This window comes from Somniosus microcephalus, chromosome 3, assembly GCF_052327205.1.
Source record: "Somniosus microcephalus isolate GS21.2 chromosome 3, FLI_Smic_1.0, whole genome shotgun sequence".
Classification (NCBI taxonomy): Eukaryota; Metazoa; Chordata; class Chondrichthyes; order Squaliformes; family Somniosidae; genus Somniosus; species Somniosus microcephalus.
Genome location: NC_140989.1, coordinates 331,383,998 through 331,398,020, shown reverse-complemented (window position 1 = coordinate 331,398,020; position 14,023 = coordinate 331,383,998). Strand labels below are relative to the sequence as shown.

General features: G+C 52.1%; 1 protein-coding gene across 3 annotated transcripts; it reads right to left on the bottom strand.

Annotated features, from left to right (window-relative positions):
- Window positions 1-10,341: 10,341 nt before the first annotated feature.
- pars2 (prolyl-tRNA synthetase 2, mitochondrial) lies at window positions 10,342-13,422 on the bottom strand. 3 transcript variants are annotated; one of them, XM_085983163.1, is made up of 2 exons: window positions 13,307-13,422; window positions 10,342-12,146 (listed from the first exon to the last, which is right to left on the bottom strand). In XM_085983163.1, exons 1-2 carry the CDS (start codon window positions 13,349-13,351, stop codon window positions 10,710-10,712), a joined length of 1,482 nt encoding a protein of 493 aa, XP_085839289.1. In that variant the 5' UTR covers window positions 13,352-13,422; the 3' UTR covers window positions 10,342-10,709. The 3 variants fall into 3 exon arrangements, with proteins under 3 accessions (XP_085839289.1, XP_085839290.1, XP_085839291.1); XM_085983164.1 differs by lacking the exon at window positions 13,307-13,422 and adding an exon at window positions 13,156-13,299; XM_085983165.1 differs by lacking the exon at window positions 13,307-13,422 and adding an exon at window positions 12,301-12,956.
- Between the last annotated feature and the right edge of the window lie 601 nt (window positions 13,423-14,023).

Below are 14,023 nucleotides of genomic sequence, written 5' to 3'. Positions count from 1 at the left end.
TTTCAGCTCAAGCAGGATTAGAGAGCAGGGAGATAACTGAACCAAGGTGTGGAAGGAGGGGGAATAGGGCAGGAAGGAGGGGCACTATTTGCAACAGGGTGCAGGGGGGAGAGAAGGGAGGCAGGAGAGAAGCCATTATTACCCAGATAATGTTTTGAAAATGTTGCGCTAACCTAACAGTGCACTTTAAAAATACGATAGCAAAATACTGCGGATGCTGGAAATCCGAAATAACAACAGAAAATGCTGGAAAAACTCAGCAGGCCAGGCAACATCCGTGGAGAGAGAAACAGAGTTAACGTTTCAGGTCGAAACCCTTCTTCAGAACTGAGAAAAAAGCAGGAAATGAAACAGATTAAAAGGCCAGTTTGGGGGCTGGGAAATGGAGGGGATGAAAGAACACAAGGGAAGGTCTGAGAGGTGAAGAGACATTAAGAGATATTCAAGACGAGATGAGATGGTAATAGGACAGGTAGAGAGACAAAAGATGGCTCTAGATGAAGTGTGCAATGCGCTGGCATATTGAGAGACAGTTGCCATGTGGGAGAGAAAAAAAGGAAAAGATATTAAAAATATATATATAAAAATACACTTAAAAAATATATAGTTCTAAGGGACTGGGTGGTAAAGGCATTTCTACTTCTGACAGCTGGGTTTAAATCCAGCTGATGGGATGAAAGTCTTTTCTTTCTGGCAACTGAGTTTGGACAATCTCAACTGACCTACTGGGTAAAGGACGCAGCATAAAATTTGTCATAGGTGATGAATCCACTTAGAAACAGCACCAGCTTGACTGCTGTGGGAAATGGAAATATCACACTGATGCAGTAGAGGGTGCTATTATAAAGATAGTATTAGAGCACATTGTTGAGGCAGGGCAGAGGGAATTTAATCTGCATTTAATCCACGTTACACCTGACCTAGAAGTGTCTGATGCTGTGTGTTAGTGGGCAACACATCTCTTACCGTATAATGTTGGAACAATCTTCCAGGTAGTGTAGTAGAAGCCAAAATATTACACTTAATGAAGCTGGATAATCTCATACAGGTATGTCCAATCTTTGGGAGCAGTGTGCCTGATCCATTCACAACTAGCAAGTGCGCTGCATAGGATTAACTCCGTTTTGAGTCAGGAAGAATCACGATCATTGGTTTATAGTGACTGAATAAGTCAAATTTTGTTTCTACTGCATGGCACTTGTGGTTTTCACCAGCGTTTTGGGATCCTATTCTATGATTCAGTTCATTTTTTCTATGAAAACTCCAAACCAGTGGCTTTTAACATGAGTAGGCATTACATCTGACTCCCAATTTCCTTTAAACAAAGGCAGAAAGTGCTGGAAATGCGGATCAGGTCAGTCAGCATCTGTATCGAGAAAAGACAAGTTAACATTAACAGTTGAAATCCTTCAACAGAACTGGAAACTGAAAGATAAGCAGTTTAGTGGGGCTGGCTAAAAAAGGGGAATCAATATACTCCAACTACAGAGACATTTTTAATGGGCTGAATGATCTACAGGCTGCTTAGACCCAGTCTACCCATATTCATGGGCACACCCTCAAACTTGCCATCTTATGTAGCCTCTCTACTCCTCTGGTCCCAATCACTTACACGTAGGTCACCAGCTATATCCCCCCTGCTCCCTCCCAATGTGTTGTCACTTCCCAAATCTGTGCCCATCTTTCCTGCAACACCATGACTGAATTTCTTCTCTCAGGTTTCTGCCCTTGCCACAGCACTGAAATGGTCCTAACCAAAGTCACAAATTACATCCTCTGTGACCGTGGTGAATTTTTCCTGCTCCTTGACCTCTGCAGCCTTTGACATGGACTACACCACCATCCTCCTCCAAAGGTTCTCCTCCATTGTCCAGCTTAATGGGATTGCCCTTGCTGCATTCCACTCTTACCTATCCAATCGTAGCAAGAGCCCTCTCCTCTTCCTCATCTACTTGCTGCCCGTTGGCGACATCATCCGAAGATATAGGGTCAGCTTCGACATGTACACTGATGACACCTAGCTGTGCCTCTTTGCCGCCTCTCTATTTGTATTGGGAACATTGTGAAGACATCGGTCACCATCTTCATCCCCCACCACAAATTCTGTAGTCTTGCCATTGATTCCATTACCCTCCCAGCCATTGTCTCAGATGAGCCAGACTGTTTCCAACCACGCCTTCCTATTCAACCCTGAACTGACCCCATATCCTCTCCATCACAGAGACTGCCTACTCCCACCTTCGTAACATCGCCTATCTCGGCCCCTGACACAGCCCGCCTGCTGCTGAAACCCTCATCCTTGCCTTTGTCACCTCAACTCGGCTATTTTAATACTGTCCAGGCCAGCCTCCCAACCTCTACTCTCCATAAATTTCAGCTCATCCAAAACTCTTGTTGCCCATATCTTAACCCATGCCAAGTCACATTCACCCAGTACTCCTGTCATTGCTGACCTACATTGGCTCCCACTCTCCTAACATCTCTCATTTAAAATTCTTATCGTTTAAATCCTGTCATGGCCTTGCCCCTATCTCTATAACCTCCTTCAACCTTCGCCCCCCACCAAAACTCTCCGTTCCCGTGACTTCTTGTGCAACTCCCCCCCCCCGCTCCTTTGCTTCAACATTGACAGCCGTGCCTTCAGCTGTCGAGATCCTAAGCTCTGGATTTCCCTCCCTAAATTCCTCCACCTCCAAGACCCTCCTTAAAATTCACCTCAATGACCAAGACCCCTCCTAATATCTCCTCCTTTGGCTCATTACCCATTTTTGTCTGATTACATCTGTGAAGCACTACGAGACTTGTAAGTTGTTGTTAGTCGCAAACTATGAGATGTAAAAGTTTGCAGGTCATTTATCTCATTAACTTTCCCTATGATTGGTGCATCTTTCGTGCTTCCAACCCCATGAAAATGTTCAATTCTGGAAAGGATTTCACAGGAAACATTAACCAGTCGATTCCCTTCACAGGTGCTGACTGAACTGCTGTGCGTTTCAAGCATTTTCTGTTTTTGTTCCAGATTTCGCCTTTTTTTCTTTTTCTTTATACTCTCTCCATGACGTTTGTACTCATCCTCTTTTGGTGAAACCATAAATTTAGACAGATAAAAACTGTAAATAAACCATTAAAACTGTAAATAAACCAATAAAACTGTAATAAACCAATAAAACTTCAAATAAACCTTAATAATCAAATTAAAATTTGGTTCTCCAGCCCAATTATGCACTCCAGTCCCCGCGGCGCCCACCGGTCACGAAAGTGATCGAGCGCGCCGGCGGACACCACGTGCTCCAGCTCCAGGGCCACCCGGGCGCGAACATGGCCACGGAAGAGAGGGAGGCAATCCGGCCGGACGACCCCCTCGACCGCCCGCTGCCTGGACCAATTAATGGCCTTCTTGGCCAGGCCCAGGAGCAGACCCACGAGGAGGTCCTCCAACCTGCCCGCTCCCCTCCGCACCGGGTGACCGTAGATCAAGAGCGTGGGACTGAAGTGCAACCAAAACTTGAGGAGCAGCCCCTTCAAATAATGAAAGAGGGGCTGCAACCTCTCACATTCGATATAAATATGAAATACGGACTCCTCCAGACCGCAGAACAAACATGCGGTCTGGGAGTCCGTGAACCTACTTAAGTACCTATTGCACGGGACTGCCCTGTGCAACACCCTCCAGGCCAAGTCCCCAATAGAACAAGGGAGGACTCCCGCATAGAGAGCCCCCCATTGGGGACCTCCGCCTCCGTCGGAAGGTAAAACGGCACGCCACGGCGTGTCCGGACGGCAGGCGAAGATGGCAAAGTGGAAGGTGTGCAGGAGCAGCCCGTACAGGAAACCCCTCCGTGCGGAATGAAAAGGCACGGAGGGTATTTCCTCGAGACGGCTCAAGTTGTGAGGCGCCGGCTCCCGAGGGGGGGTTCGGGGCTGGGCGCCGACAAGGAATTCCGTCCGAACGGGGGAAAGCTCAGACGGGATCGCCCCACACGCTTGAGCCGCCTCGATACACCTAGTGGTGCCGGGGCGCACTTTCGCCTTTATCGACTCGATGGCATCGGCCGCGAGCCGGACGTTTACCCAAGACATGCGCCTCGCCAACTCCTCCGGCGCCATCCAGCCCACTCCTCCGCCATCGAGCAGGTCCCCGACTCGAGTCACCTTGCCAGCCACAGCTCTGCGCTCCGCCAGCCACCCGAACCTGCGGACGTGGAGGTGCGGATTCCTGAACAGTGGCTCCCGAAGGACAGCCACCATTCCTGTCGGGGGAGAGCTGCGCCTGGAAGCGACCCGGTTCCAAACCCATAGCAGTTCCTGGTAGAAGACAGGCAGCTCTCGCAGGCTGGCACGCGTGCCACCCACTTCCACAAACAGGAGCTGCGTGTCACAATTGAGGCCGCGCAGCTGGCGGAAAAAATACGTCGCCAGCGCACACCATCTTGGAGGAATCTCAACGTACAGGTATCTCTGCAGCGTCTGAAGACGGAAAGTCGCAGCCTGGGTGCGAAGGCACACCAGCGCCTGACCGCCCTCCCTAAGCGGGAGACTCAGAACCGCGGCAGAGACCCAGTGCATCCTGTTGTTCCAGAAGAAGTCGACGAGCTTCTTCTGTATCTTGGCGACAAACGCAGGGGGAGGGATCAGAGTAACCAACCGGTACCACAACATGGCGGCCACCAGTTGGTTTATGACCAACGCCCGACCCCTGTAGGACAACACTCGGAGCAATCCTGTCCAGCGTCCTAAGCGAGTGGCGACTTTGGCCTCCAACTCGTGCCAGTTCGCCGGCCAGGCGTCCTCGGCCGGGCTGAGGTAGACTCCCAAGTAGAGGAGGTGCGTAGTGCTCCAGGCGAAGGGCCTGAACTCCTCCGGCAGGGAGTCCACCTGCTACTGACCCACCAGGAGTCCAGAACATTTCCCCCAGTTGATCCTGGCGGAGGATGCGTCTGAGTAAATCTGCTGGCATTCCCGCATCCTCCGCAAGTCAACGGGATCCGTGACCATGAGGAGCACGTCATCGGCGTAAGCCGAGAGGACCACCTCCACGCCCGGCCCTTGCAGAGCCAGTCCCGTCAACCTCTTCCGCAAGAGGCGCAGGAAAGGCTCCACGCAAATGGCGTATAACTGGCCGGACATGGGGCATCCCTGACACACGCCCCTCCCGAAGCGAAGGGGCGCCGTCAAGGACCCGTTAACTTTAATCAGACACTCCGCGGCAGCGTACAGAAGTCGGATCCGGGCGACAAAATGCGTCCCGAACCCGAATGCGCGCAGAGTCCCGAAAAGATACTCGTGATCCACCCTGTCGAACGCCTTCTCCTGATCCAGGGAAAGGAAGGCGACCGACAGACCAGCCCTCTGGGAATGGTGGACCAGGTCCCGGACCAGATGGATGTTATCATGAATAGACCGGCCCGGGACCGTGTAGGACTGGTCGGGGTGGATCATGTGGGCCAGCACGGCGCCAAGGCGGGCAGACATGGCCCTGGCAAAAATTTTATAATCCGTGCTGAGGAGGGAGACCGGGCGCCAGTTCTTAAGAAGGCGGAGATCGCCCCTCTTAGGCAGCAGGACAATCACCGCCCTGCGCCAAGAGAGGGGCATCTCCCCGGTCGCCAAACTTTCCCCCAGGACCCGCGCGTAGTCGCCCCCCAGGACGTCCCAGAACGCCCTGTGGAACTCCACGGTCAGCCCGTCCAGCCCCGGGGACTTCCCCCTAGAGAGCTGGCGGAGGGCGCCGGTCAGCTCCTCCAGACACAGAGGAGCGTCCAATTTTTCGGCGCCCTCCAGGCCGACCTTCGGCAGGTCCTCCCACAAAACTCTGCGCGCATCCTCGCTGGACGGATCCGGAGAGAACAGAGCCCCGTAATAGGCGCGGGTCTCCGCGCGGATTCCCTCCGGATCCGAGACCAGAGATCCGTCGTCGGCCAGCAGCTCCAGGAGCTGCTTACGGACCCCCCGTCTTTTTTCCAGCGAGTAGAAGGGGGAGCCGCGGTCCAGGTCCCGCAGGAACTGGATCCGCGACCTCACGAACGCGCCTCGGGACCCGACGAGCTGCAGGTCCTTCAGCGCGCCCTTCTTCTCTTCGTACACCAACCGCAGGGCCGGGTCCTCGACGACTTGACCGAGACGGGACTCCAGGTCGAGCACCTCCTTCTCCAACCGCCCGACCCTGGCTTCCCGCCTCTTGGTCGACCCCCTCGCATACTCCTGACAGAAGAGACGGACGTGAGCCTTGCCCATGTCCCACCATAGCCTCAAGGAGGGGAAGCCCCCCTGCTTCCTTCTCCAGCCGGCCCAGAACCGACGAAACGAATCCTGGAACCGCGCGTCCTCCAGCAGCAGGTTGTTAAAGTGCCAGTACGCGGACCCCCCCCCCCCGCGCGCAGCGGAACGAGCTCCACCCACACCAGGTGGTGGTCCGCGCACGGCACCGGCCGCATGGAAGCCACCGGAACGCAGGAAACGTATGCCCTGGAAATGTAGAGGCGGTCGATTCTGGACGCTCCTCTCCCAGGCCTCACGTAAGTGAAAGCGCTGGAGTCGGGATGGAGATTTCGCCAGACGTCCACCAAGTCGAGGGACCCGACCAGGTCCCTCAACTTCTCCATCGCCGCCGGGCTTCGCAGGCGGCCGGTGCGGTCCCTTGCCTCGAGGGTGCAGTTAAAATCCCCCCCCGAGGACGACGCACTCGCCCGCGTCGATGGAGCCCAGAAGAGTGGACACTTCTTCAAAGAAGCGCGCTTGCTGCGCACCGGCCCCAGGGGCGTACACGTTCACTAAATGGAGCGGCACGCCCCCCAGGCGAACAGTGACCTGGAGCAAGCGGCCCGGCACGAGCTCCTTGACCCCCAAGATCTCCGGCTGAAAATGCGGGGCCAGCAAAATAGCCACCCCACTGGAAACATTGGAGAGGTGACTCATGCTGACCCCTCCTTGCCACTCCAGGAGCCACGTGGCCTCGTCTCCCGGAACGGTGTGGGTTTCTTGCAGGAAGCACACCGCATACTTCCCGTCCCGAAGGACCGAAAAGTTATTAAATCTGCAGCTAGCTTCCCTGCTGCCGTTGATGTTGAGGCTGGCTATGGTTATCTTCATTTCAGAAACATAATCCAACCCCTACTTATCACTAACGGGGGAAGGGAGGGCGGCTGCTAGTCGACCGCCACTCCCTTTGCAGCCCAGTGAGGAAGGACCGGAACTGACGCAGCTCGAGCGGGTCCACTCCCGCGTCCGCGACCATGGTCTTGAAGGCGACGCGGGCCGACCCGACGAGCAGCGCCAGCCCCGACCATCTATCGAGGGCCAGCCGGGTCTTTTGACGACCCTGGCACGTGGCCACAAAGTCCCGGAGATCCTCAATGGGAATGAGGGGGGTCCCGGCGAGGGGCGTGAGGTCCTCCATCTCCTCATCAGCGATGGAATCGCATTCCTCCTCCACTCCCACCACCGAGTCCCCCTCCTCCTCCGGGGGGTCGCCACCGGCGGCCGACCCGTCCGCCACGCGGAGCGCAGCGAGCGGCTCGGCCGCGACGCCCGGCCCCGCCTCCGCCCGGATCCCACCCCCAGGATCGGTAGCGGAGGATTCCTCCCTGGGCTCCTCTAGGGGCGCCGGGCCAGAAGACGGCGGCGGTTCAGAGCCCCCCTCCGCCCCAGAACGACCGGAGAGTACGTAAAAACGAACTTCTCCATGTCGCCCGGCGCCGGAGACAGAGACAGAGGGCCCCCCTCTTCCGCGCCACCGGCCTCCGACCCAGCGGATGGGGTAATCTCAGTTAAACCCTCGACGAGGTCGAGCAGCACTTGCGAAACGACCGGGTCACTTTGGGCGAGCTCATTATCCGAGGACTCGCCCGACCCGGACCCCAGGCCGCCCAACCCGTTGAGGGGTAACGGTACTGATAATGGATCTACTTCTGCCTCTGCCGCGGGTTGTTCCGCGACCCCCCCCACGGGCAGGGTCTCGTCCCCATCCCCGGGAGGCACGAGCTGGGCAGACACCTCTGCCTCAGCCCCCCTAGGGACAGGCGACCCCTGCCGTTCGCCCGTGATGGTATTAGCGGTGGGGTGGGGCGCAGTACCCGCGGCGGGCGACGACTCCCCCTGACCGGAGGGACCTTCCTCCTCCCGGTCCTCCTCCTCATCCAGGGGGTCGCGCCTTCTTTTAAGTGCGGAGGGCGTTTGTACTCATTGGAGTTGTTAGATCACACCATCATCACCTTCCTCATTTCTGTTGCTTCTATCTATCTGTCCCCTCTCTCCATTTCATGTGTTTCTACATTTTTAAAAACTTATTTCATGCTTCTTTTCATTTCCCACATCTTACTCTTTTTTGCATCCTTCTCCTTGTGCAATGACCCAATTCCAATTCCTGCCCGCACCCTCTCCCAGTCACAACCTGCATATGATGGATACCTAAACCAGGTTCTGTTATGGAAGGGGGAAGAGCAGCACACGCTGGGAGTTGAAGGTCCACTGGAAACCTGCAGCACTTTATCCCCTTGTTATTTTTATTCCCATCTAGCAGATCAGCTGCTTCTGCCAGTGGGGTTTTCTTCAAGCAGGAGCTGTGTGCTGGGCCATTTGAAATCATCAAGTGGACCAGAATTAGCCTACTGGCTGGACAGCCCTGCACCAACAGGAGAGTTAGGGTATCAGAGAGCTCAAAGGACTTGCTCTCATCCTTGGCTTTTTATATTATTGCAGTGGGAGCTCCAAGAGGTTGTACTGCAGAATGTGGGTTCTACAGTCTCACAAGTCATTGTGCAGTGCTGTCAGGCAGGTTACCTCACTCCCAAGTAAGGGACGGGAAAAAAAATAAGCAGATACGTTTCTTGCTATCTCCCAGCCATGTTGACAGAAGCAAAACTGCAATCTCCAGCCTGCCATTTATGTCTTGAAGGACAAGGAAAGAGACTGTGGCTCCAATATTCCCCACTCCCCCCTTCCCTTTGATGGCACTGGCACCCAAAATGCACTGCATTTGTCCTGACCGCAGCTGCCTGTATTTGCACCCAGCACAGGTCTTCTCCCTAGGAAGGCTTGGAGCCTAGAAACTGGGGCAGTAATATAGGCGCAGCTGTGGCCGGAGAGGCCTATAGCTGGGGGCCTGGCCACTGGCCTTGGGGCCTTCCGGCAGTTCTCAAAACAAAATCAGAACGATTCCTGACCCAGAGATCCATGGAGAGGCGGGGGGGGGCGGGGTGCGGGGGGAAGAAAGGCAGCACTTAAATTTCCAGGCTTCCCGCATCTTGCTTCTTGCCATCCTCAGATCCGAGGAAGGGGTGGGGGATGTCCAGACACATGGTCCAACATCTACTTCTTCTGGCACCCCTCTGCTGAAGCTGGAAGAATATGAGGTGGGGCTTGGAAAGTTCCTCCCTGCTCATTTCTGTGCCTGCCCTTAGCCCCAGCACCTCCCCTCTCTTGGGGAAGCCTTGGAAATACTGGGGCAACATAAAGGGGCCAGGGACCTGCCATCGTAGGTCTCAGCCTGTATTTCCCATGCTTTCCCATTCCCCAGACACGCATCACAGGAAAACTAGCCCCAATATACTGCGACCACAGGAGGGTGGGCTGGGGAGGGGGGAAAATAATAAACTCCACTTAAATAACTAAATCGCGTTAGTAACTTAAAGCTGGACTTTGCTTCAAATAATCACAGGCAACACCTGTCTGGCACACAGCTAGATAATAATGCATCATAAAAAGGAAATTGGAGGAAGATTATGTTTTTTAGAACTATTGATATTATTTTCTGAGAGATTGCGGCAAGATCTCTTAAATACAGTGATGCCTGGCAGCATCTGATGATCTGAATGGTGGAGAATCAGCAAGTGATTGCACAATGCAAGTTTTCTGGAATTTTTCATATTACCTTCTAGATTGAGCGAAGAGTTGTAACAGGTTCGATATTAGTTAGAAAGTCTTGCCACACTGATCCAAGAATGATGTCAAAAAACTAGACCAACTTTCTTAAAAGCATCCTCAGTTTTGCTCAGAGACTACATTCTCTGAATTCAGACATTGTATAATCTGTGGAGCTCTCCCATTCTAAAGGACGCACTGGAAATGTTTAGAGTTTTTTTTTGTAGATGTAAAATGAGAAGCTTGCAGATACCGTAGCCCCTTCATTATAACACATTGATACAGGTTTAAATTAAACATCCGACCACCAGAACAAGATTGATACACTTAGAATCAGGCTAGTGATTGCACAAGTGTGATTGCTCCAATGAACACAGCAAAAACAGACCAACAACACTGCATATTCCATACACAATGCTTCTCATGCAGGCTTTTTACAAATCACCAACATGCAGTAGTGTGTACAGTATAAGGTCCACTCAGTAGAGTTTGTAGTTTTTATTGTGTTGACAGATGAATGGCTTTGGTCTACTACTGATCACATTGTCTGCGATTCTATAGCTTCAATTTCAACTGCTATACTGTAATCTCCCAGACAGTACATTGATTGCATCTCTCTCACTAATTGTGAATCATATAAAAACATCTTGACTGTTACTCTCTTCGATATACCATAGCTTAACATAATGTTTATAGATCCCCCACCAATAAGGAAAAATGTGCAACATGGTACATCATTGTATGCATGATTTTTTTTCTGTATAGTTCCAAAAGACCCTGGTTTCAAGGGTCTAATATACCACATTAAGGCATTTTCACCTGCATAGGTGACCCTAGAACAATATCACATACTAAGCAATCTGCACATTTTTCAGAAAATCCAAGACACCTTCTTGAGTGAGAAACACTGTCTTTCCATTATTTTGGCAGCTGACTTCAAAAACAGGTGGATCTTCCAAAATCCTCTTCCCTGCGATGATGACGTATGGGTAACCCAGGCGGCTGGCATCTTTCAATCTCTTGCCTATGGTCAGGTGACTTCGGTCATCCAACAGCACCTCTCCGCGAAGCTGGGGAGCAGCATCCATCAAAGCATCATGCAGTGTCTCGGAGATACCCGTGATCAATCCCTCCTTACTGCCTTTCTTAGGTGAAATGATGCAAACCTGGTAAGGGGCCAGGAGGCTTGGCCAGCGAATGTCATCTTCAGTCGACAAAACCTCTATGGATGCGGCTAGTATGCGTGTGACCCCAAGACCGAAACAACCCATCTCTGCTACAATGGGCTTGTTCTCAGTGTTGGAATATGAGGCACCAAAAATATCTGAATACTTGGTCCCAAGATAAAATGTGTGTCCCACCTCAATGCCTTTGCTTTCTATCAGCTTTCCATGACACTGTGGGCAGTTTGTTTCAGCGTCCTTCATTGTTTCCACATTGGCTGCAAAATGGCAGCCAGAACACATTAAAAGGCGATCCTCCCCAATCTCTGCTGGCAGCTGGAACTCATGAGACATCTTACCGCCAATGCTGCCCGTGTCCGCCTGCACCTTTACAAACTGCAATCCCAGCCGATCAAATATACGGCTATAAGCATCAGAAACAAGATTGTAGGTCTCCATTGCGGCTCTTTCCGAGACATCAAACGTGTACATGTCCTTCATGTAGAACTCCCGTCCGCGAAGCAAACCAAAGCGTGGCTTTGGCTCATCTCGGAACTTCCTTGTCACTTGGTACAGCATCAATGGTAGCTGTTTGTACGAGAGACTACCCTGCATGGCTATGAGCTCCGTCACAGCTTCCTCGTGTGTAGGACTTAAACAGTACTCCACATTATGCCTGTCCTTCAGTCTGAATAGTTCCTTCCCCAGGAGGTCCCAACGTTCACTGATCTTCCACAGACTCGCAGTGGTGAGGCTGGGCATATTCACCTTCTGGCCCCCAATGGATTGCATTTCCTCATCAATCACACGGACAAGTTTCTCCATGGCCCGGACTGTATACGGCAAATAGTGAAAGCAGCCTGTATTGGCTGGTTGAATGAGGCCCGCCTGAAGCATCAGCCTCTGGCTCTTGCAAGTGAGCTCACTGGACCGGCCAGCGCCAACCATTCTGTCCTCACGGAGGTTCATGGGCTGAAAGAGGCGAGAGAGCAATAGACGCTTGGACCTGCCATGGTGATAATGGGACCTGTGTAAATGCAAGAAGCCACAGAACAGGCTGTTGAACAATCGTCTTGAGTATGAATGGATTGCCACCTCCATCATTAGTCCAACAAATTGATAACTCTAGAAAAAGGAAAAAAAAAGTTTACGTTAATGCCCCTTCTGAAAAAACAGCACACTTTCAAAATCTGCACAACATTTACTAAGGGAGGACAGCACAGTGCCCTGTCCTCCGCGAGGACAGAATGGTTTGGGCTCGCCAGTCCAGTGAGCTCACCTGCAAGAGGCAGAGGCTGATGCTTCAGGCTGGTCTCATTCAACCAGCCAATACAGGCTGCTTTCATTATCTGCTGCACAGTCTGAGTCATGGAGAACTTTTCCGTGTGATTGATGAGGAAATGCAATCCATTGGGGACCAGAAGATGAATATGCCCAGCCTCACCTCTGCGAGTCTGTGGAAGATCAGTGAACATTGGGACCACCTGGGGAAGGAAGTATTTAGGTTGAAGGACAGGCATAACGTGGAGTACTGTTTAGTAGTTACTGAGGTAGATGCATTATAAGTCGTATTATTTCACTTTCAGATGAAGGATGCCAGTGCTGGGGAATGCAAAACTTTTCCATTTGTGGTATCCAGGGTCACCATTAAGCATCTAACTTCTATTAAGCATTCCGAGGAGTGCAACCAAGAGAAGGAACTGATTAGATGAAAAACTCCTGTCCTACTTTATTTTAGGTCCAGCATACTTTGGTCACTATGACCTCGAGCATGGCATCGCTCACAGTTAAGTACGGTTACATCCGGTGGGACTGGCAGTCAAATTTTAAGATGGATTGTGAGTTGGTTGCTATTGTATAGGCAGAGGATGGAGTCTGGTCACTAGTTGAATTCTGCAGAAATCTGTGTTAGGATCATTGCTTATCACCATCTTTATCAATGATTTGCATGAAGTGGGGGGGGGGGGTATGCGTGGGAGTTAGGACTTACACAAAATAAACAAGACTTTTAGGCTGATTTAAATCCGGGGGGGGGGGGGAAAGGAGAGAGAATGGCCCCAGATGTGGAAGATGTCCTTCAATATGGATTTGGGTCACATCAATTCCAGGCCTGTGTATATCATACAAGGGTTACCTGCTCAAAGTTCCAGGAACCTGGGGCTCCAACACAGTCAGAGACAGGAGGTGACTGTGGCTAAGCTCGCCTCCTGCCCCAGTTAGCTGGGCCAAAGGCTTCGGCCGACCGGCTGGTAACTGTCCCTCCTCTCTCCTCTCTCACCTCTCACCTGCTGCACTTTGTCCACTCGCCGGGCACTCTCCCAATTGCGCATGCGTCGGTTGCCAACGGATCGTCACTCGCCTCAGAATGCACGAAATCGCGAATCTCGCGACCGCCTCTCAGTCAGCGCTGGAATTAAAGCGGCAGAAGTTTCGCGACTTTATTTTATAATTTTCAGTTCTTTAGTTTTACTTTCCAAGCGGAAATTCTGATGATTTTTATTAGTAACAACATCCCCGTTATAGAATGAATTATTGATATAAAAATAATGACTTTGCTTTTCCTCAAGTATTTTTCCAACACTCCCCCCCCCACCCACTATCTGCTCCTGGGCCTGGCCAAAGTGGCCATTAACTGGTCCAGGCAGCGGGCGGTCGAGGGGGTCATTCGGCCTGATTGCCTGCCTCTCTTCTGCGGCTATGTTCACGCCTGGGCGGCCCTGGAGATGGAGCACGTGGTGTCAGCCGGCACACTTGAGGCCTTCCGAGACCGGTGGGCGCCGCGGGGACTGGAGTGCATCGTCACCTCGGCAAACCAAATTTTAGTTTGCTTAAAACCTGTTACATCCCTAACTTTTTCCAGTTCTGATGAAGGGTCACAGACCTGAAACGTTAACTCTGTTTCTCTCTCCACGGATGCTGCCTGGCCTGCTGAGTGTTTGGCATTGAATTATGCCAGGGACACTTCCATTGTGCCAGCAGATCTCCTCTCAAACTCTAGATAA